Source organism: Enhydra lutris, unplaced genomic scaffold (assembly GCF_002288905.1).
Source record: "Enhydra lutris kenyoni isolate GAN:26980312 unplaced genomic scaffold, ASM228890v2 scaffoldscaffold18, whole genome shotgun sequence".
In the NCBI taxonomy this organism is placed as follows: domain Eukaryota; kingdom Metazoa; phylum Chordata; class Mammalia; order Carnivora; family Mustelidae; genus Enhydra; species Enhydra lutris.
The window spans coordinates 14,097,518-14,121,360 of NW_019154102.1; the positions used below are offsets into that span (position 1 = coordinate 14,097,518).

Below are 23,843 nucleotides of genomic sequence, written 5' to 3' on the forward strand. Positions count from 1 at the left end.
TTACTCAATCTTATGGTAAGTCTATGTTTAACTTTTTGAAGAATTACCAAGCTTTTCCACAGCAGATGTGTACCCTTTTACAATTCCACTAGCATTGTGTGAGGGTTCCATTTTCATCATATCTTTGCCAGTACTTACTATCTTTTTTTTGAATATAAACTTCCCAGTGTGGGTATGAATGCTATTTCATTGCTCAATAAGGTACTTTCACTTTTTAAAAAAACTTTTTTTTTTTTTTGACTTTGGACTTTACTAGCTTCTTAATGTGGTAAGTGAGGATTTAGCTATTGTACCACCTCCTCCCTGAAGCAACTTAACCCTTCCTTTTCACCATCCTTACTGTTTTCCAGTCAGCTTTACAAGAGTTAGATCAGAATTTATTGTTATGACCTAGTATTGTTTGCAGCTGAGCACTGTGGTATTATCACATTTCCTTTCTTTTGATTTTTCTTGTGTTAAAATACACTGGGGTGGGGTTTTTTTTTTTTTTTTTTGCCCTTTTCCCTCCTGTGTCTGTGATGATTATTCCTAAATTTTTCTGTCAGCCTCTCAAAATTCCTCAGAACATTTTTAGCCATCAGGGAAATTCAAATCAAAACCACATTGAGATACCACCTATGCCAGTTAGAATGGCAAACATTAATGAGCAAGAAACAACAAATGTTGGAGAGGATGTATAGAAAGGGGAACCGTCTTACACTATTGGCAGGAATGCTAGTTAGTGCAGCCACTTTGGAAAACAGTGTAGAGATTCCTCAAAAAGTTAAAAAAAGAGCTACCCTATGACCTGGCAATTGCACTACTGGGTATTTACCCTAAAGATGCAGATGTAGTGAAAAGAAGGGCCATATGTACCCCAGTGTTCATAGCAGCAATGTTCACAATAGCCAAACTGTGGAAAGGGCCAAGATGCCCTTCAACAGACGAATGGATAAAGAAGATGTGATCCATATATACAATGGAATATTTACTCAGCCATCAGAAAGTATGAATACCCAACTTTTGCATCAGCATGGATGGGACTGGAGGAGATTATGTTGAGTGAAATAAGTCAAGCAGGGAAAGTCAATTATCATAAAGTTTCACCTACTTGTAGACCATAAAGAATAGCATGGAGGATATTAGGAGAAGGAAGGGAAGAGTGAAGGGGAAGAACCGGAGGGGGAGATGAACAATGAGAGACTGTGGACTCTGAGAAACAAACTGAGGGTTTTAGAAGGGAGGGGAGTAGGGGGATGGATGAGCCTCATGGGTGTATTAAGAAGGGCACGTATTACATGGAGCACTGGGTGTTATACATAAACAATGCATCATGGAACACTACATCAGAAACCAATGATGTACTTTATGGTGACTAACATAACATAATAAAAAGAAAAAACTCCTCAGAACAGTTTAACATTGGTGATTCATTAGTTCCTCTTTCCCCCAGAGTCCCCTGGAGTTCTGCTCCACTTGCATTTTTTTTTTTTTTTGGTAGGCCTGTGACATTGGTTACAAACTGCAATTTCTTTTAAAACTGTCATCCTGGGGTGCCTGGGTGGCTCAGTGGGTTAAGCCTCTGCCTTAGGCTCAGGTCATGATCTTGGGGTCCTGGGATCGAGCCCCTGCTCAGCAGGGAGCCTGCTTCCCCCTCTCTCTCTGTCTGCCTCTCTGCCTACTAGTGATCTCTCTCTCTTTCTGTCAAATAAATAAATAAAATCTTTAAAAAATATTAAAAAAAAATAAAGCTGTCATCCTGGGAGATTAGTCAGATACTTAACCTCTGGACTGATCTGAATTTCTTGACATGAGGTTTGTTCCAAAGGGCCTATAAGAAAAGAAGCAGTAAATTATATGCTAAATTAAAAGAAGTGGTGTGGGTGATTTCTGTAAAACAATAAAATAGGAGGGAAGATCAATATTACACACGTGATACAGTACTGGTTACTTAAAATTTCTATTTGTCTCAGAAATAATTTTGTATTAAAAAATGATAAACACTTCGTACTTTTGAATAGTATAGCAAAAAAGAGAAATATATATATATATGTATTTTATTTGATGGCCTGTTAAAAAGTGTACTCAATTCAAGTGTGCCAAACCACACCACCTCAGTTCGACTGGCGCTGTCTCTAAATACTGATATATAGGTATTAGAAATTCCTGTCAGCAGAAGTCCATGGGCATCACCAGTTAAATGTTTTTCACCAAAAGAAATCACTCTGTGAAAATGTTTTAAAGATAGTAGGAAGATGCAAAAATATAATTTTAAAAAAGTTTTTATTTAAGTGACAAAGATTTAGATCTCGTATTATTAGAATTATCCTTTCATTTTTACAGAAAAGAAATATATCCTATTTATGAATACTTTGTCTTGTATAATTTTCTTCCTATTGAGTTAATTATTACAACTTCCTAAATAACTCTTGTGAAGTAAGCATAAAAGAATATAATTAACTGGAGCTACAGCAGTTATAATACAATAGGAGGCAGATGTACCTACTGAAGGATAAAAATAATTACTTGAGAAATAGTAAAGTTAGAGTACTTCTGTGATAAGACAATTTCTCCCTTTTTGTTTCAATATTCACAGCATCCCACCATGAAATGTTCAGCTATGTCTAAGAGCCCTTTCCCCTAAAAGAATAACCTTGTTATTTAGTGAAGTGGCTATTCACATTAACTACAGGATTAATATTTTGAACTCTCTTTTTCTCATTGTAAACACATCTTGGATTCTGTAGTGGCAGAAATACGTTGTAGTTTTGTGTTCTAAAGACTTTTGGTTCCTTATTTTTAATCTAGGAAAAGCTCAGGGACTTAAGTATTAATTACTAAGTTTTGACTTTTAGCTGTCTTTTATCTTTGGAAGCATCAGTTTCATATAAATGAAAACCAGTAGGACATAAAAAGGTTAAATTGGGTCTCTGTACTTTACAGTGTAAACTTACTACAAGATAGCAACTGCTTTTGGGATGCCTGGGTGGCTCAGTTGGTTAAGCTGCAGACTTTGGCTCAGGTCATGATCTCAGGGTCCTGGGATCGAGTCCCTCGTTGGGCTCCTTCCTCAGTAGGGAGCCTGCTTCTCTCTCCACCTTTGCCTGCCACTCTGCTTGCTTGTGCGCTTGCTCGCTCTCTCTCTGACAAATAAATAAATAAAAAATCTTTGTAAAAAAAAAAAAAGATAGCAACTGTTTTATTGTTGTGTATGTGTGTGTTTTTAAATTACTGAATTTTCTAGAAGGTTGAGGAGGTACTATAGCAGACACACCCAGAAATCCAAGTGGTTTAACCTAATAAAAGTTTATTTCTTGCTTGCTTCTCAGTCTAGGGAGGTTATTCCAGGTTGACTGGCTTCCTTGTGGTCAACCAGGAGCCCAGACACCTTTTGTATTAAGACTCTGCCCTCCCCTGCGTTCTGGAATCCTCTCCATTCACCTGGCGTGGAGAAGGCATACTTGTTTATTATCCATTTTACTCTAGCAGTGACACCAACAACTTACCACATTCCACTGGTAAGAAGTATCATGTGACTCCATTTCAGTGTCATCATGGTGGTGGAGGTGGTGGTCGTGGTGGGAGTGCAATTGAGAGGGGCTTCTTGGAACGCCTCCCGAAACTAACACTATGCTTTGGACAGGGAGCATGAATCTTTGGTGGTCAGTTTACTATTATGCTAAAAAATATTACCCTGCTGCTAAAAAATATGAATATGAAAATATTCATTCTGTTACTTAAAGTTAATAATATAAGCTAGCTCTAGATTATGGGAAAACAGGAGGCAAGTGATTTCATGCCAGAAATTCTTTACCCTATTCCTGAATTTTCTCATTTTGTTTTAAACCACCAAATATTTACTAAGTTGTAGTCATTTAATCTTACAGTTATTGAACCATTGTGTTTTAGAACTAGCTGAGATCTTAGTTATTTCATTTCATAAATTAGGATATAGGCTCAGAGCAATGGAGACACATTCTGAAGGTCACTCAGGGCCAGAACTAGGAGAAATGTTTCCTCTCTGCTGGTATTCTCTCCACCATACTGTGTCACCCTGGAAAGGTCTTCTTTTACAAATTCATATCTCCTAGATTAATGCAGATTGCTTCCTCTGATTTCTTTCCTTTCAGTACTGTCCTAAGGTACTTACCCTGGAGAAAGGGGAATTTTAAATGATGTAGAGGAGAAAGAGTGATCTGAAAAGTATTTGTCGTATTGTTACTGTTTGGACCATAGTGGAGTGGCAAGGTGAAGTTTAAGAAATTGTTTAACCCTGTTCATACTTAATTCTAAACTTAAAAGGGTTGTTTTATTTTAGACACCTCCCCCACATTTAAATAGCTCTCTAGCATAAAATAACATATATCTTTATACTTTGCAGAAAATTAAGAAAAGTATATTTTTTAAATGATACATAATTTTACTTTCTAATAGTAGCCACAGTTAGCATTTTGAGATATTTCTTCCTGGTATCTTCTTCCATTGTAGAGTATACAAAAAAAAAAAAATTAATCTGTATTAAATAAACTAAACATGATATCCTATGCTTGTCAGTGTTGTTAAAAAATATATTTAGTGGCTTTATAATTTGTAGTAGACAGATGTACTGTATTAGTCACTCATCTTTTGTTGGATTTTATATTTAAGGTGTCATAAATTACAGGTTTTTAAATAAGCAATCTTAGTGGTTGGGCAGCCTCTTTTTGTCAGTGTGTCTATTTCCTGAGATCTATCTAAGTAGGTCCTTCTCTGAATGTTTTTTTGTGTTCTCTGTGTTCCCCAAGGTTGTGCTAGAAATGGGGTACTTTTATTTACTTGCCTTTCTCTCCACTGGTTTGTAAACTTTTAGAGGATCAAGGTTTATCTTTTTTATCTTTGTATCTCCATTGTTCAGCACAGTGCCAGGGACATAATAGGCATTCAGTAATATATATGATATATATATTTTTGTAATTAAAAAATTTTTTAAAAATGCATCTTTACATTACTAGTGGCAAAGAGAAGGGCACAAAATTTAGCTTCAGCCCAAAGAAAGATACAGCTTACTCTTTCATACTCTGGTTCATTGTAGCTCTCTTATAGTCTTCTTTTTCCACTCCTTATTCCCCTCATTCCTACTCTCTAGTTTTAGTATCAGGACCATAGTTTAAGACAGGTCTTGCCACCTTCACATTCAACTTATTCTTGTTCCTTTTTAAGGACTCTGAGGGTAAGTTAGAGGTGTTAAATTTAATTTTTTAAAAAATTTTAATTTGTGTTGTAAAGTTTTCTTCCTTGAATAAACCCACCAAAAGACTTCAGCTTTTTTAATGGAACCCTTTAAATAGATTTCAAAGAAAGTGCATCTGTGTGTACATTTTATGTGCTTGTATATAGAATGTTTGCATATGTAATTATATATGTTTGTGTATTTATATGTCTGTGTTTGTATTATGTGTAAGCCTCCTGGTTACTTAACTTAGGGGATGAGGTAGAAATGTTAAATATGTGATTGTTGAATTCTCCATGAAACCTGAGCTCTATCAAATTGTGTTGACTTTTTTGGTAGAAAGTTGTATAATTATAGCTTCTTTGGTAGTTAGATAACACTCACAGTACTCTGTCCCTGGCTTCTTGTGTGCACATATGTAAATATTTAATGGTTCTTTTCTAGTACAGCACAGATGCTTAAAATATTAATTGTGGTCAGCTAATTGTGTGGTAATCGGTACTGTTCTATTGAGAACAGTAAGTCACAGCACCTTTCTTTATTTTAGAACACTGCCACATGTTGCCCATGATAATGCAAAGGTGGACTAATTTCTAGTAAAGATCTTTTAAAAATGAAAAATGGGACATGACTTAGAAGCACAAAAAAGTTTAGCTGTCTCTGGGAGTATTCTCAGATAAATCATCTATGTTTTATTTACATTCTTGGAACTTCAGACATTTAGGTTAGGAGACCACCCTTCCTAATTTTTTATGGTAAAAGGTTTTGCTGTTCTGGAACACTGAGATCAGGATGGTTGAGAGGAGGGAGGTGCCAAGAAGCTGAGTTAGAGGGAGGCAGGAGTCAGGTAGCCTGGATGATGGCTTAGGACGATGTGTGGTTGGTGTCGGTGAAGGGGGAGATACCCCCACTGCTGGCATAACATATGCCTCACTAGTGTTTGAAGTCAGGAGGTATAGGGATTGCTTATCAATCTCCCTGTAAAATAGCAGTTCTCAACTTTGCATATTAGAATCACCTGTAGGAATTAAAAAAAAATCTGCACATGATGCCAATTAAATCAAGATTCTCCAGGAGTGGAACCTAAGCATCAGTATTTTTAAAAGCTTCCCAGGAGTTTCCCATGTGCAGCCAAAGTGCAAATCCCTGTAAAATTCAAGTAAGCTGTAGAGAGGATGTATTGTATAGCTACTGGCTGTAGTTGGACCCCATCAATTATAATTAACCAGTTGGGAATTCCTGTTGGAAATTCAAGATTCATTCGGTAGCAAATGTTCATTGAGCCTCAACCTTGTACCAAATTCTTATTAATTGCTAGGAATATAAAGATGAGATATGACTGATAAAGGATTGCAATCTAGCGGAGGAGATAGAAATAATAAAAATGTAATATAGGGCATATTGAATATTTTGGTAGAGGTGTTTTTAAGGTATTACTGGAAATGCAGTAGTAGGAGTAGTTAACTCTGCCTGAGTTATGGAACATGGAATGGGGTAGAAGTGAAATGAGAAGTAGTCAAGGTTTCACAGAGGAAGTGATGAATTAAGAGTTTATCAGGTGGAAAAAGGAGGAAAGAGGAAGTTTTTGTAAGAAAGGTAGTACCACCCTGTTATAAGGAAGTTGAGAGGCAATGTGGGGGGTTTGGGGGGTAGGAAAGGAATAAATGAAACAAGATGGGATCAGGAGGGAGACAAACCATAAGAAACTCTTAATCTCACAAAACAAACTGAGGGTTGGGTGGGGGGGTTGTGTAGGTGAGTAGGGAGTGGGAGGTTAGGTTATGGTTATTGGGGAAGGTATGTGCTATGATGAGTGCTGTGAAGTGTAAACCTGGCGACTCACAGACCTGTTCCCCTGGGGCTAGTAATACATTATATGTTAATTTAAAAATTAAAAAAAAGAAAGGTAGGGGCGCCTGGGTGGCTCAGTGGGTTAAAGCCTCTGCCTTTGGCTCGGGTCATGATCCCGCGCCGGGCTCTCTGCTCAGCGGGGAGCCTGCTTCCTCCTCTCTCTCTGCCTGCCTCTCTGCCTCCTTGTGATTTCTCTCTGTCAAATAAATAAATAAATCTTTAGGAAAAAAAAAAAAAGAAAGGTAGTACCATGCAAAGATGTGAAGAGGTTGAAGGAGTTTATGTTCAGATATTTGTAGCTAGAGAAGTAGATTAGGGTCAGGTGGTGAAGTGCCTTATAAACAACATTCAGGAATATGGATGTTATCTTGCATGCCAGGTTGTCACAGGGTCAAATGTGTACAGGGTCTAAATAGAAGCTGGTCAGGTGTGAAGCAGTTGATAGTGGAGGCTCTAGTAATCCGGTCAGTGTAGACCTTGTTTAAAAGCATTTAAGTAAAAACTTTTTAAAAATTTAAATTCAAAGTAAAATAAAGTGGAATACTATTATGGTGAAATGAATCTGTCACATTCAAACTGCAAGGATCAGTTTGTAGTATCTTCAGTATAAGAGATGACTATAGGATAAAAAACAAGGAAAAGCTGTAAGATTTTATAGCATTTCTAAAGAACTACTGTAGAAATATAATTAAGAATTGGGGTTACCTGGAGATGTGGGGATGAGAACATGACGAAAAGGTTAGTGTAGTAATCTAGGTAAAATTTCCAGCAAGCCATAAATACTTTCAAACAGGGGAGCTTACATTTGACTCATTTCCTTTACTGTTAAGGTACCAGCATTGATCATACCTTCTTCCCAATTCCCTCTTTTATATTACTTTACTGCTCCCCACCTTGTCATTTGTTCTGTTCTGCTTCTGTGTTGAACAACGTTTTGTTTGTTTCTGTACTGGTTCACATTCTTAGGTTAACATTCTGATATTTCATAGAAACTTTCTTCTATTTCATCTGCAATTTAGCTCTTCTGCATCTGGTCATTGCTCCTAACATCTCACTGTGGGAAGACTCAACCAAAGCAAGCTACTGGTTTTAGTTTACATTTGTTTTTTAATTTAATGCCTGACACTCGGAACTAAGCTTAGTCTTAGATGGAGAACCACCTTTTTTCTATTTATATGATCCTGGTTATTACCACCGTGAGAAATATTGTGCATTTGTTTAGATGGCTTAGTCAAAATAGTTTTATTATTAGAACCTTCCTCCTGTTTTTGGTCTAGCTTTTCATTGGATTCTACCACCTAAAATGAACAAGCATTAACATTTTACAGTTTTCTTGTTGCTTTTTGCATCCTACTGCTTCTGTTATTTAACTGGAATCTATGCATGGTCTTTGTATGTGTATGTATGGTCTTCACATGTGTAAAAGCGTTTCTTTTTCCTTTTTCCCCCATTCATTCTGCAAATATTTATTGACTATCTGCTTTTTGCCAGGAAGTGTCTAAAAACCATTTCTTAAATGATGGTTTAGCCAGTGTAAAATTCTAAGGGTGATAGCTATTTTCCCTTTGCAACTTGAAGATCATTAGCTTTATTGTCTTTTGGGCTCTGTCGCTGCTAATGAGAAGTTGCTTTCAGTCTAGTGATTCTTTTGTTGGTAACCTGTCTTGTCTTTTACAGTTTTTCTCTTTATTCTTCCTGCTTTGTAGTTTGTACAGTATCTAGATATTAAGTTTATTTTCTAATTATCCTATTCATTAATATATACTTTCTTTTTTTAATTTAAATTCAATTAGCCAACATATAGTACATCATTAGTTTTTAATATGTACTTTCTTTCTAAGGACTCTTGCAATCTGGAGCATTCTTAGCCTTCTCTCTTCAGTATTTTCTTTGCCATTCCCATTGTTCTGAACTTCTAGCATTTCTGTTAGGTGTGTGTACTTCTCAGTTTGTCTTTTATGTTTGTTTTAAAGCATTTTTATCACTTTATTTTTCTGTGCTACGTTCTGGGTCAGTTCCTCAGTACTTTTTCATTGGACAGCTCTCTTTGGACAGGTTAGTGGGTGAATCACTGGGTAAGGAGTTTATGGCTGGTACTCTTTTATATAGGGGTGTGTGTGTGTATTTAAATGATCAGGTCATCTGGTGACAGGGATTTTTGGGTAAAATAAGTGAGACATAGAAAGTGGTGAAGGTCATCAAGAAGAGTGTATCATTCATTTCTTAGTTAAAAAGCTTTTATCTAAGATTTTTAAAATTTTTTAATATTTTATTTATTTTTATTTTTTTAAAGATTTTATGGACATTGGGAAGGTATGTGATATGGTGAGTGCTATGAAGTGTGTTAAGCCTGACTATCACAAACCTGTACCCCTGGGGCAAGTAATACATTATATGTTAATAATAATAATAATAATAATAAAAGATTTTATTTATTTATTTGACAGAGAGAGAGAGAGAGAGAGAGCATGCACAAGCAGGGGGAGCATCAGGCAGAGGGAGAGGGAGAAGCAGGCTCCCTACCAAGCAGGGGTCCTGATGTGGGGCTTGGTCCCAGGACCCTGGGATCATGACCCGAGCTGAAGGCAGACGTTCAAAAGACTGAGCCACCCAGGCACCCTTATCTAAGATTTTTAAAAGTAAAAATTTAAGGAAAATAACTGATAATCATAATCTTGATGTTTTCCCTCAACACTAAAGAGAACTTATTTGTATTAGCTGAAAACAGGTTTTTTGTTTGTTTGTTTTTTACTTTATATTAGCAGAAGGTAAAGATGAGATGTCTAAGAGTTAAAAGACCTGTATTTCAGACTTGGTTCTGCCAGAGCTTTTGATTAGTTATTTTGATTAGTTATCTTATTAGTTATCAGTTCTTTAAATTTATAAAATAGAAATAAGAGTATATACCTTACATATTTTTTAGTACTGTATTGTTTTTATGGATTATTGAGATGATTGATTATAAAAATGTTTTTAAAACCACAAACATTGTTCATAAGATATGAGATGCAAAAGTAGTGTAATCCATAGATTAAATTACTTTGGAAGTGCCATTTTTATGAATGTGTTATTGGTATGGCATTAATTTTTAGTGAAGATGTATGTGTGCTTTTCTTTTTAAAATAGTTACCAATTCTAAGTATTTTATTTTGCTTGGTTTGTGCCAATGAATTAACTTGCCAAAGGATTTTTAGAAAAACATGTGGATAAAATATTAGTAATTTAAATTACCTTATATTTGTATTCAGCATTTACTATATTTGAATAATTTACAGAGATTTATTATAAGAATAACTGCTCTACGTTATCTAAAGTAGATCACATTTTTGTTCTTTTAAAGACACTAGAACCAAACTTTATTAATTTGGAATAAGATTACTTTAATTATGCTTTTTCTTTTTCCCACTTGACAGGCAACCAGATAAACTGGTGGTAGTTTGGACAAGAAGAAGTCGAAGGAAGTCTTCTAAGGTTTGTCTCTTTTCTGAATTTCTTACCCAAATGTTGCATTTAACTTTTAGTGAAATTATGAAGCTTCTCTGGTCCCAATGTAGAATATCTTAAAATATTACTGGGTATTTTGAGTTATTTCCAATTATCAGTCTTCTAAAAAATGACTGATGAGGCATCGTGATTGTGTAACTGCAGTTCTGAAAATTCAGATACCTGAGTTTTGATCTTGGATGTGGTAGTATCATTGTCATTTAACTTCTCTGTACAACGGTAATCATGAATTAATGATTAAATAGGTAACACTTAACAAAATTGTACCTGGGATTGTTTATTCAGATTCCAAGAGGATGAAATTAAGGCAAACGTAAGGAATGATGAGTTATCTGAGTCCGTTGCTGGGCTGCAGGAGAGGAGGAGTTGGATTTTTCAAAGGTTTTAAGTTTTTGCAGTTAAAGCTTTGTGGGGAGTAGAACAGAATTTTTAAATGTTCAATAACAATTCTGCAGCTGTGTTAAAAAAATTTATTCTTTAGATAAATATGAATATATTTTTATAAGCACACAATAACTCTAAGCGTGTTTAGTGGATATTGGTTTTTCCATAGGTAGTCTTGTGCGAGGAAAAAATTTAACTTAAAAAGTTTAATTTAATTAAATTTCAGAATTTTTAGTATTTCAGGGACATCTTGTCAAATTTTATTTTTATTTAGCTAAAATTACATGTAGATCTTAATTATACAATGTAATGAGTTTTGATCAATATATACTTGTGTGATTAGTACTCCTATTAGGATATAGATTATTTTCATCACTTTTTCCTTTATGTCTTCTTCCAGTTAATTCCCAGCTCTCAGAGGCAACCACTATTCTGATTTTTCTATCACTATAGACTAGTTTTGCCTGTTTTTGAATTTCATGCAAATGGAATCATACAGTAGTACTATTTTTATGTGGTTTCTTTTGTTCAACATAATGTTTTTGAGATTTATTCATACTGTTGTGAATATTGGCATTTTTTTTATTGGTGAGTAGTATTCCATCAAATGATTAAACCACAGTTTGATTATTTATGCCCCTGTTGATGATTTGATTCATTTCTGGTAAATATCCTGAATACTCACTACTGTGAATAAGTCTGGTATAAATATTATGGTACCAGTATTTTAGGGAACAAATACTTTACTTTCTTTTGGGCAAATACATAGGAAGGGAATTTGTTGGGTATTAGTGTTGGTATATTTTTAACTCAATTGTATTTCCAGCAGGCACATAGGAAAGGTCCAGTGCATATATCCTGAATGGTATCTTCTTCAAAGCATACATTTATAGTTTGGGGCATTACATTTTGGACCTCTAAGATTTTCTTATCCATTTACATGGATATGAGAAAGGGCTCTGAAAATAGACTTAGGCTTTTCTCTTTTTTGCCGGATATTTGTCACTTTTGCCCCGTGGGTCTTAGGCTTTTATGGAAAGGAACAATATAAGGTCATCCACTAAGTATGATAGATGAATATGACTATAGCTATGAATGTTAGGCTCTATGTGTTTTTAGCTGTTAAATGAAAGTGATTGCCTCCTTTTAATAATTAGGTACTAATTATTTTCTTAAAAAATATGAAACAGTAAAATACTATAGATTATAGGTTAATTCACATTACATACCCATATTTGAAGTTTTAAATACACCTTTATTTAATTGCATTTTTGAAAGTCAGATAACTTTTAGGTCCAGATTATTTTTCATATTATATCAAATATTGATTGAATCCAGATGGGAAAATCCAAACATATGAGGCTACAGGTTGATTTTTATTTTGCAATATTTTCTAGAAGGAATTATGTCCAATTGTGATACTCTTACTATTTCAGATCCCTTCTGTGTATTTCAGAATCATGTGTTTCCTCTTTAAACATTATAAATGTATTTCTTTTGAAAAATTTAGGAGAACACATAATGTGTTAAGCTCTTTATAGCAAGTGCATATAACATGTTAATGCATATGTGAAATGCTCTTTTATAAATTTTACAGAACACCCAAAAGAGGACTTAAAAATCCAGTTCTAGAAATTATGAAAGAAATGATTATGGTATTCTGAAAATTAAGCAGATTTTAAGCTGTTTTAATTAAGCTGTTTTAATCTTAGGAAACTTGAAATCCATGACATTTTTGAATTCTTTAACAAAAACTTGAGTCTCCAGCTATTTTATTTTTTAAATTAGTTATCAGTTATACTAAATCAAAAGACTAGAACCATTTCTTTTCTTCTGAAAGACAGTCCTATTTTCTGATGGTTTTCCTTTAAAATATACATTATTTGCTCCTGAGTCCCATTGAAATCATTGAGGGGGAAAAAAGATCTCTGCAACCATTGGCCATTTACTTTTAACTGTGAGTTTGGAAAGAGTTTGAGTTGTATAGAGATTAGTTTTATTTTTTGTCATCTATATATCTTATTTCTCTTTCCTGATTCTATCTTTTTTTAATATTGATAGGCTGAAACTTACAACTGAGATGCAGATAAATGTCAGATTAGAGAGTAAATAAGGCTTACTACCTTATTTAAAGTTTAGTTCTCAGTTTAGTGCTCACTTTCTTTGGGGACATGACTATCTTTATAGCTGAATATATCATTAGAATTCATTGCTGATTGATTTTTTATTGAGAAAATAATTACCATGGTTAATTAACACAACAAGCAGCTTCCATGCCTCCTCTTCTTAAGTCATAGCATTTATAATAAAGATTTTGTCAGGCTGCAGTTGATTTGTATATGCTTCAGTAAATTATTTTTCAATAAAATATAGGAAAGTAGGAAGCAGGGCAATTATGATAGTCCCCTATTATGGCAGAGTAGTATATTGCCTTTAATATGGTTTTCCAACTAGAAATTTAAGCTCATAGGGTCCGCCTGGATGGCTCAGTCAGTTAAGGGGCTGCTCTTAGCTCAGGTCATGATCCCAGGGTCCTGGGATCAAGCCCTGCATCAGGCTCTCTGCTTGGCGGGGAGCCTGCTTCCCCCTCTCTCTCTGCCTGCCGCTCTGCCTACTTGTGCTCTCTTTCTGTCAAATAAATAAATAAAATCTTAAAAAAAAAAAAAAGAGAGAGAGAGAGAGGCAGGAAGAAATTTAAGCTCACACAGAGATGGGAGAATTCCAAAGAGAAACCAGAGCTTTAAAAGTCCTCACAAGCTTTTTGATGGTATTGCCACCTTTACTTCCTTGTTCTATGGTTGTACTCCAGCCTTTTACAATGTGCTAGGATATCAGGAGGGGGAGGTACAGTTGCAGAGCCTTGCCTTAATGGCAGCAACTCTAAGGTAACTTTATATGTGACATCTTAAGCATAAGGGAGGGTATATGCAGTTTTTTTTTTTTTTAAAGATTTTATTTATTTATTTGACGGGGTGGGGGAGAGAGAGAGACAGAGCGGGAACACAAGCAGGGCTCAGAGTGGTAGAGGGAGAAGCAGGGGCCGCGGAACAGGAGCCTGATGTGGGGCTGGGATCGTGGAGCCTGGATTATGGACCCTGGAATCATGACCTGAACCCAAGGCAGAAGATCAATGACTGAGCCACCGAGGTGCCCTGTGTATATGCAGTTTTATAAATTGAAAATTATTTAACCACTGACAACTATAAATTTTTAGTGAAATATTTTATATTGTAGAAATCAGAAATAATAAGTGAATGTTTACTCTGTGTTTAGTACCACATTAGGTACAAGTTTTAGGGAAGGTATGACATGAAAAAATTAGAAAAAAGGCATTTCATAGGGTTAAGGCCCTAAAATGAGAAATGTTACCTCTTTTCCTAGGTTTGCTTTGGCACATCAATTGATCTGTCATCTGATTAAAAAGTGAGAAAAATTGTGTGAGGGGAACTGGATAATGTGGCCTAATCCTTTGTACCATTATCTGTACTAAGATGCTGGCAAATAAAGAACCTACGTGCCTTTTCTAACTATACAAAGATGCAAGAATCCTTTCTGTAAACTCTCAAGGAAAACCGATCATGGTTCTTGTAGTGCTGATGTTTGCCAGTGTGATGTGCTTTTTCTAATAGATCAAGGTCTTAAGAACCTAAATTAATGTCCCCATGGATTTGTACAATTAGATGTTTATTACCCATATTGGCCATTTTTACTCAATTTAGTGCTCACTCTTTATACCCATATTGGGTTTTTCATTTTTTTTTCTAGCTTCAGATTCTCGAATTCTGTTTGAGGTGAAAGTTTTAGTAGCTCCTTGAAAATGGGAAATCCTTTTTTCTTTTCTTTTTTTTTTTCCATGTTTGCTGCTGTGTACATTCCTGGTTTCTTCTCCAGTAAAATTTACTTCGTCCTAATTTCTCCCTACTATATAATAATTAGCTAATATTATAAAGCTGGTAGCGCCAGCTACTCAGCTGGACTAATTGATTTTGTTACAGTGTCCTAACTTAGGTTGTAAAGTCTCTAAAATGAATAGTAAAGCCAGAGCTCTAACTGAGTTGGATGTTTCTTGCTGGGGAGAGAGATGCTGGGTAGAATGGTTAAGAAAATGATAGCATGCTAGCAGCTTGGGAACTAGCACCCCTATATCTTTTTTTAATTAAAAAAATTTTTTTTAAATTTGTTAAGCAGATTGTATTTTTGTTTGTTGAGCAATCTAATTTCTGAGCTCCAAAACTAAGAATTGAAAGAGGTCATTTAGAAGACCAGTGTTAGGGTACCTGAGGAAATTATCTGATATTACCATCTACTCTTCACCAGTTGTTAGATAGTCTCTGCATTCCCAGCTTTTCATCTCTGTATCATCCAATAAATGTTAAGACCTTGGGGATAGAAAACTCTTTTCTTGACTACTGTATGAATCCAGGTTAGAGCTGGGTATGATGTTGATTAGGTAAAGAACTCTGAACTTAGAAATCATGGAAGTGGTTCTCCTACTGATTACTAGTATAGGTGCAGGCAAGCTGCTTTAATTGCTTTAGTTTCCTTATCTGGATTAGATCTCCGAAGGATATCTTCAAGTTTAAAGTTCTTTGATGGTCATTTTTTCATTAAGAATTTTACAAAAATGGGGCACCTGGGTGGCTGAGTCAGTTGATGGTCCACCTGTGGTTTGGCTCAGGTCATGATCTCATGTGTCATGAGATGGAGCCCTAAGATAAGTTCTGAGCTCAGTGGGGAGTTCGAAGAATCTCTCCCTCTGCCCCGTCCCCCACTTGCTCATGTTCTTTCTTTCTCAAGTAAATATTTTTTTTTAAAGAATTTTATAAATATTTATCTTTTCTGCTGTGGCTAATAAAGAAAGTTCGGTTATTATATACTCCTCTTATGTTTTTCTTCTATGGGGAGGCTATGAAAATATAATGGTGGTGAGTTTGAAGAGATCAGAGGAATAGCCTGATGTACCATCACAATACATGAGATGACACAGAATTGTCACAAATCTTCACAGACATTTATGACACAGAATTGTCATAAATCTTCAAGATTATGTAGAATATGTAAAACAGGGTTTTGATTAAGGATTATCTAAAGTAAGCAAAAATTTACTTTTCAAAATGGAGATTATTTACTTTGTGGAGTCTTTGTTCTAGGATTGTCAGTAGGCGTACTTCCATAAATAGGCAGAGGAATAGAGGAAACTCTGGAGATATTTTTTAATCAACAGCGCTGAGCTCGTTACCTTTGGGTATGGTATGCTAAGTCTGTTGCGGTGAATCTCTGCTTCCCATTTCCTTACCTGAAGTTTTGTGATTGGAGGGCAATGGAGAGAGAATAGAGGGAGAATTATTGACAATTTATGGGTTGGAGTAGGGGGAATGCTGCTAAACCTGTATCTTATGCTGGTATTTTAACTAACAAGATAATGATATGATTTGAATCGACATAAGTTTCCGTGATCTTGATTCTTTTTCAGTTCCATTTCATGGGTTTAGATCCAACTTCTGCCACTTACTTGCTGTGCGATCATGGGCCAGTCTGTGCCTCAGTTTTCTCATCTGTGAAATTTGTTCCCTGGTACACATCTGCACTCATATAACTTCTTTCCTCTTATCGTGGAAGAATTGTCTGTGCTTCTGGCAAAGGCCAGTGTGTCTCCTTTCCTATCATTAAGGACATTATTCTAGCAATTCTTTCTCTTTTGCATCATTAAATTTTCCCGCTTAACTGGATATTTCCCATTAGCATTAAAATATTCTCTTATTAAAAATTTCTTTGACACTTTTTTACCACTAGCACCAGACTATTTTTCTCTTTCTCTTCCAGCAAAACACCTCAGAGGAATTGATTGTACTTGATATATTTAATTTCTTTTTTCCTATTCTTTCTTGAACCCATTCCAATCCAATCAGGCACTTGCTCTCATTATTCCACTGAAACAGCTTTTGTGAAGTCAGTAATGGCTTCTGCTTTGTTAAATCCTATGGTTATTTCTCAGGCCTTGCCCTATCTAACTTGTCCTCAAGATTTGGCACAGATGATTATTACCTTCTCCACGAAGCATTTTCTTCACTAGACTTTCAGGATACCACACACCTCTGGTTTTCCTTCTGCTATACAAACCCTCTTTTGCTGAGTCCTCCTCATTTCTTGGACCTGTTAATGTTGTTCTCCAGGGTTCATTTCTTGAACATTTATATTCTCTAGCTGTACTCCTTCCCTTGGGATCACATGCACTCTTAAGCTTTAAGTATTACCTGTGTGCTAATGATTCCCAGATTTATTATTCTTGGCACGTATAACTAACTGCCTATTTGAACATCTGCACCTGAATATGTAATAAGCATATATTCTTTTAGTTTTGATTTTTTTATTTCATTAGTTAATTTTCTTATCCAGCTTTGGCTAGAAATGCCACCACAAATAAAGAACTATAGTGGCGACCCCCAAATTTGGGGGGTCTTTAGGGAACCATGATAAACAAGATTTACAAGAAAAAAGAATTTGAAAATTATAAGTCCTAGAAATATTAATTCTATAAAAACTGCTTTCTTCTTTACTTGCCCCAAATATTACAGATTAATAGGAAATGAACTTAAATGCAAAGTATACACTGTTTTTCCTTTCAAAAAGAATGAATTTGCCTTGAAGTGCCTAGATCACAAAATAATTTTAAAAAATATTTCTCCTAATAAAATTTTTATCCAATCACAAATAATATTTTTTGTAAATATGAGATGCCTTACCTTTACATACTCTTTTATGTGGTGGTTGGGGAGAGAGAGTTTTGGTTACAGATGGTAATCTATAGCTGTCATGTGATAAAATTGTCGTGGCCCAAGTTTAATGCTTGAGAAGTCTTATTTGACTAATCATTTTTGTTTCAAGGAGACTATAGATCTGATGGATAGTTTAATAGGGTTGATAAATTTTTGTAAATTATTAACATTGCATTTCCTGTACTTATATTGAAGCCATTATTTCTGTTCTGGTAGGCTCATAGCTGGCAACCTGGAATAAAAAATCCATACCGTGGTGTTGTAGTGTGGCCTGTTCCTGAAAACATTGAAATCACTGTGACACTTTTTAAGGTAAGTTTCATTATTATTATATAGACATAGTTCTAAATGACAGAATATTTCAGTATTCGTTGTTCTATATATTTTAGTGCAACCTGGTTCCTTGAGGTGCATTATATTTATGGATATAGCAATTTATAACAGTGCAGGGGCATCAGGGTATTTCATGGTCTATGAAGTCAGAATAATTCGGGAGCCCTTTTGAACTTGTTACAATTGAGATCTGTTAGAATATTCTTTTACTACTTATTACATTCTACCCCCAGGAAATTTTAAAGTGCTTCCTTGTGGAAAGCTGAGGTTTGTGGAATTTTTAGTCCTAAGCCTCATTTTGTTAGTCCTGTTTGACTAAATACAAAATATGTTTTAAAATTAGTATTCAAGGGGCGCCTGGGTAGCTCAGTTGGTTAAGTGGCTGGCTCTTGGTTTTGGCTTAGGTCATGATCTCAGGGTTGTTGGATCTAGTCCTGCATCAGGTTCTGTGCTCAGCAGGGAGTCTGCTTGAGATTCTCTCTCTCCCTCTCTCTTTGCCCCCCCCAATCTCTTTCTCAAATCAGTAAATCTTTAAAATCAGAATTTGAAGAGTATTTTATTGATGTTAATGTAAGAAATTCTAAGTTGATTTTAGTAAATATTTTATTGATACTAATATTTTACAAATACTGCAGCTTAAAAGCAAAATTCTGGTTGTAAATTCAAAGGGCAGATCCCAAAACATAGCTGTGTATATACCTACCTGCCTGTTATTTATACATACATGCTGTTTCCTTGAAGGTCTTCCATATTTCCTGAAACATTATAAAGTAGTCTCCACCAAGTCCTCATTAAGCACTAGAATCTTTACTTTCCTAACTAACCCCCTATCTGCTTCAAAAGAATGGTGAAGAAAAGCCTCATTTTTAGCCTTTTTGAAAGTGATGAAATTAGAAAACAAATGCTTTATATCTTCCTTGAAGCATTCCAATTGTATTGAAGTTACTTTTGCAGGACAGAAGGGATGAGACAGTACCTGCTCTTCCTCCCACCCACCCCCACCCAGAAGGTTCAGGGCCGTCCTATAGCCCTTCAACCAGCTATCCTAAAAGCCTGTTATTAAATCCCCATTATCCATATATCTCCTACTGGAATGATACAGTAAGCTTGACAGAGAGCAGCAAGACCTTTAGCTCTCACAGTAACCCTAAAGTTGTGTAATTATTCCTGTGTACTATTGTTAAGAAAACTGAGACTAAGGAAGAAGGTCTCTTGCTAAGTCACAGTGATTTCGCCCTTTTTTCTTCTACACTGTATGACCTATTCCATAATAAAAACTACGATGAATATAAATTACAACAGCAGGATCTCTGATATGCGTGAGGAAGACTTTTAAGTAATCCCTTGAGTATTTTGATTTGGTTTGCTGTTTGCATTGGGAAAGATGAAATGAATGGACATAGTTTCACAACTTGAAAAAATGACAGAGAGTAAGGGGCTAGAATAGAGCTGATAAATAGTTGACAGCCACGTGTTTGGGAAAAGGATATGCAGTATCTGAGTGATTCTGAGTTGAAAGAAGCTGTTGAAGTGTAGTACTTGGAGGATTAAGAGGCAAGTGTTATTCTCAAGTACTGATGGGAATGTTGAGCATATCCTTATCATGGAACTTCTATGACTTCGAGTGTTAGTCTGTAGAAAAAAGCCCAAATACCCCTTTCTTCCCAGTTTGTTGTAGTAAACACCTCTGTTTAGTTGTACTATTGAGGCAACCTTGTGATTATTTTAAATATTAAAAAAAAATTTCTGTGGCCATTTTTATCTTCCCAACCCTCCAACTCCCCAGAATTCTAATAGAAAGGCAGAAAGGTAAAACAGCTTTTCATTCTTACAGTGTAACTTTTAGATCTTGTTTTTTACAGCATTTAAAATATTCAAGTGGAAAACTTTTTCATGTTTTCCTTTTTCTTTTACTCATATTAAAGTTTCACAATTCATTTAATCTCGAAATTTGCAAGTAGGAAAGGATTGCTCTAAACCCTCTTGTCTGAGGTGTGGTATTCATAGAGGTGTGCTCAAAAACAAAATGCTTTTATGAAAAGTTAGCATTAAGTTTCATTTTCCTATGACTTAGCCAGAAATTAATTTTCCTAGCCTGCTTGCCTGTTTTTGAAATTTGAATAGATTGGAAATAGCTATTTCTAGTTAAAAAAAAGCCTTTAGGTTTTTAAAAAGAAAAATGATTCTTAAGCCATTTTCAATTTTTCTCTTTACTGCAGCGGTGAGAAAGGAGACTCCAGAGGGTATAAAGTAGGATACAGAGAAGACTTAATTGATTCAAGCTAGAAGCAATTTTCATTACAAATGTTTTTGTCTGGTCAATAATATAAATAGTTAATTGTGTAGCTATGCCATTTAAAAATGGCCTGAAAATGAATACTATTATTGCTGTTTTATAAGTTTTGATTGACTTTGCCCTATCAGATGTGTCCCTTGGTCCTGCTGAGATTATTCTTGTAAGAGTAATACATCATCTGTGTTTTTAAAAGAATGTTTCACCTGCTTTTAGAATTAATGCATGTCATATGTAAGACACTGTTCAATATTTGTCAAATTATAGCATATAGTTATTAATAGATTCATTCCTCAAATACTCTTTTTTTTTTTTTTTAAGATTTTATTTATTTGTTTGACAGAAATCACAAGTAGGCAGAGCGGCAGGCAGAGAGGGAGAGAGAGGCAGGCTCCCTGCTGAACAGAGAGCCCGATGCGGGGCTTGATCCCAGGACCCTGGGATCATGACCTGAGCCGAAGGCAGAGGCTTTAACCCACTGAGCCACCCAGACCCCCCATTCCTCAAATATTCTTGAGAGGCTGCTGTGTGCCTGATACTTTTCTAAGTCCTGGGGGACAGTGTAGTAAAACTGGACCAACAGCATAGCCAAAAGTCAGACCTGGAATCGTAACATTGTTTTACTACTTATTAATTGTTCACTGTGGAATGGTGCATCTTTTAGTTCTCAGGTTTCTGTTCTTTTATTTTTTTTTTCTTTTTTTTTTTTTTAATTTTTTTTTTATTTATTTGTCAGAGAGGGAGAGAGAGCGAGCACAGGCAGACAGAGGCAGAGGGAGAAGCAGGCTCCCCGCCAAGCAAGGAGCCCAATGTGGGACTCGATCCCAGGACACTGGGATCATGACCTGAGCTGAAGGCAGCTGCTTAACCAACTGAGCCACCCAGGCGTCCCGGTTTCTGTTCTTTTAAATGGGAATAAAAACACTACCTATTTCATAAGTTGCTGTGATGATGAAAACAACACAATAACTGGGGCAGAGTATGTGCTCAGTATTTATTGTATTATTATTAATTATATTAGCTGTTTTGGATCTATGCTGCATTCCTCAGCAAAATGGGGGAAGGGCAGGCAGGAAGGGTGGTAAGATGTCTCTTTCCTCTCAGCATTGTAGTACACTATATTACTTGGTCTCTAAAATAGCACTGTGTGTGCCCTAAATCACTCATGGAAAAGTTCCTTCAACCTTTGTTTACAGTAGTCTCTCTCCATAAACCTAGTTCATGGGCAGGACCAAACTGAGGAAACAAGTATCAGGTAGAAATCTCTTCCTGTACTTTCTCTTCAAGCTTCTCCTACTTCCCCCTGCCTATCACCACCAAAGAAACTCCTTGTCAGCAGATTTTTATCCCATTTGTGTGAATTTACTCATAGAACTAAATAGCCTGGCTACAGCTCAGAATCAGCAAGGTACCATGCTTTAAAGTGAAAATAAGTAAATAAAGAAGTAACTAAGGAGTTTGGAATTTATCCTGTAGGTTGTAGGTATCATTAAAGAAATCTGAGTTGGTACTAACGTGATCAGAATTGTAGTTTGGGAGAATAATGTGTGTATAAGATTGATTGGAGGAAAGAGAGACGGAGAGAATGTTATAGTCACTTTTATCTTGAAATAGCTTAAGACCAAAACTCAAGTGTGGCAGTAGAAGCAAAAGGTTATTAATACACTAAAATGGAATCGATCATGAATAAGATACTTCCGTATGAGAAGCATGTAGGACCTGAGTCCCACTAGCAGAATAGCAGAGCCCATTTTCCATCTATGTGCACTTGCTCAATTTTAGAGTAGAATGTTGAGCCCAAAGCCTGCTTTATTTAAATATTCCCTTATTTTCAGTACCTCTATCCCTCTGCCTTCTCTGCTATGTGGAGTTAAATTTGAATAAGTAAATGGACATGTTATGTGATCCCATAACTTTCCTTTTTATGTCTTACATTCTGTTGCCTTTTGCCTTTACTTACTGGAATATCTATGCAAATCTTATATAATCCCACCTAGCCCAGGTGCTTTCTCTCTCATCAGGCTTTTCTGTTCATTCCTAGAAGTGATGTGTTGTTTTCTAATCTGTGGTGAAACCATGTATTTCATCATATTTATTTAGGTTAGTTGTGTTTGTCTTCAAAGGCAAGGACAGCTATGTTTGAATTCATATAGCACATTTCCAGTTTTTTATATGATAAGTACCAGATATGTATTTGTAAAATAAATACTTAAATGTGCCATTTTTTCCTTTTTAAAATTTTCATTGGTTGGAGTATCCATTACCTTATCTCCCATTTCTGAGGCATCTTCAGGGTTGATGGGAGGGGAGGAAAGATGAAATAGCCATGCCAGTGTGCCATTTTGTGTAGATTATGGAGTCCCTTGGGGTGCTTTGAAATTACAGATGACTTCTGCAGAAGAAAACCTTTTCTCAAGTGGTACTGTTAGTTTAAAAGTATAAAAGATTAAAACAAGATGAGGGCTTTATATGAGCATTTATATTTTATATTTTATAAAAGTGTTTCTTAAATTCAGTCACTAAACTATCCGTCTTTCTGATTAGGTTTCTTTTTTTGTCGTCATTGGTGCTATGGTGGAAGAGTTATATGCATCAACATAAGTAAAATAGAGAATTTTTCAATATAAAATAAGGATTCAGGTGTAGAGAAATTGTGGAAGTTTCATCAGAGTAGGTTATTCTGCTTCTCCTTTTTAAAAGTTGGTAAAAGCTAAAAGCAAGGCTGTTTGTATGTTCTTGATTGGATTAATAGGTTTAAAGAAATATATCTCAACTTTGTATTTTGCTTTTTTTACAGGATCCTCATGCAGAGGAATTTGAAGATAAAGAGTGGACATTTGTCATAGAAAATGTAAGCTAATAGCAAATATCATCTCACCTTTCACATTGTTGACTATATACAGTGTTAAAGTACACTAGCATTTTGGTGGTAGGAGAAATGTTGCCTTATGAAAATTAAATAGTGATTTGTAGCTTTTAGAATTTTTTCTAAAATGAATTGATAGCCAATAGCAGAATTATTTTTAAGAAGTACTTTTGTTAAAACGGTAAAAGTAAAAATACTGAATTATATGTATACTTTGTATTTGGTTTGGAGCTTGAGGTAGACTGTGTCTTACCCATCTTTCTATCTGTTTAGCATCTAGCATAGTACTTCTCTCATAGCAAATGCTTATTTAAACATCTGTTGAACAAAATCATGAATGACCTTTGATTATCTTTAAAAATTAAGTACATGCTTTAACTCTTTGGGTTGAGGAGTTCTAGACTAGTGCCTTAATATTCATCTTCAGTTGGGTCACCTGGGTGTCTCAGTTGGTTAAGTGTCTGCCTTTGGCTCAGGTTATTATCCCAGGATCCTCAGATCGAGTCCCATATGGGGCTTTCTGTTCAGCAGAGAGCCTGCTTCTCCCCCAACCTCTGTCCCTTACCCAACTGTGCTCACACTCTCTTGCTTTCTCTATTCAAATAAATAAATAAAATCTAAAATTTTAAATGATCATCTTCAATTACT

The 23,843-nt window shown here is 35.5% G+C and overlaps 1 protein-coding gene across 3 annotated transcripts in view; it reads left to right on the forward strand.

Moving 5' to 3' along the window:
- LOC111148128 (EH domain binding protein 1) overlaps nt 1-23,843 on the forward strand; it is a 333,275-nt gene that overhangs the window by 50,797 nt on the left and 258,635 nt on the right. For all 3 annotated transcript variants that reach the window (XM_022504546.1, XM_022504547.1, XM_022504548.1), the window contains exons 3-5: nt 10,453-10,510; nt 17,920-18,015; nt 23,127-23,180. In XM_022504546.1, the coding sequence (XP_022360254.1) occupies nt 10,453-10,510; nt 17,920-18,015; nt 23,127-23,180 (208 nt within the window). The remainder of the gene's footprint in view (nt 1-10,452; nt 10,511-17,919; nt 18,016-23,126; nt 23,181-23,843) is intronic.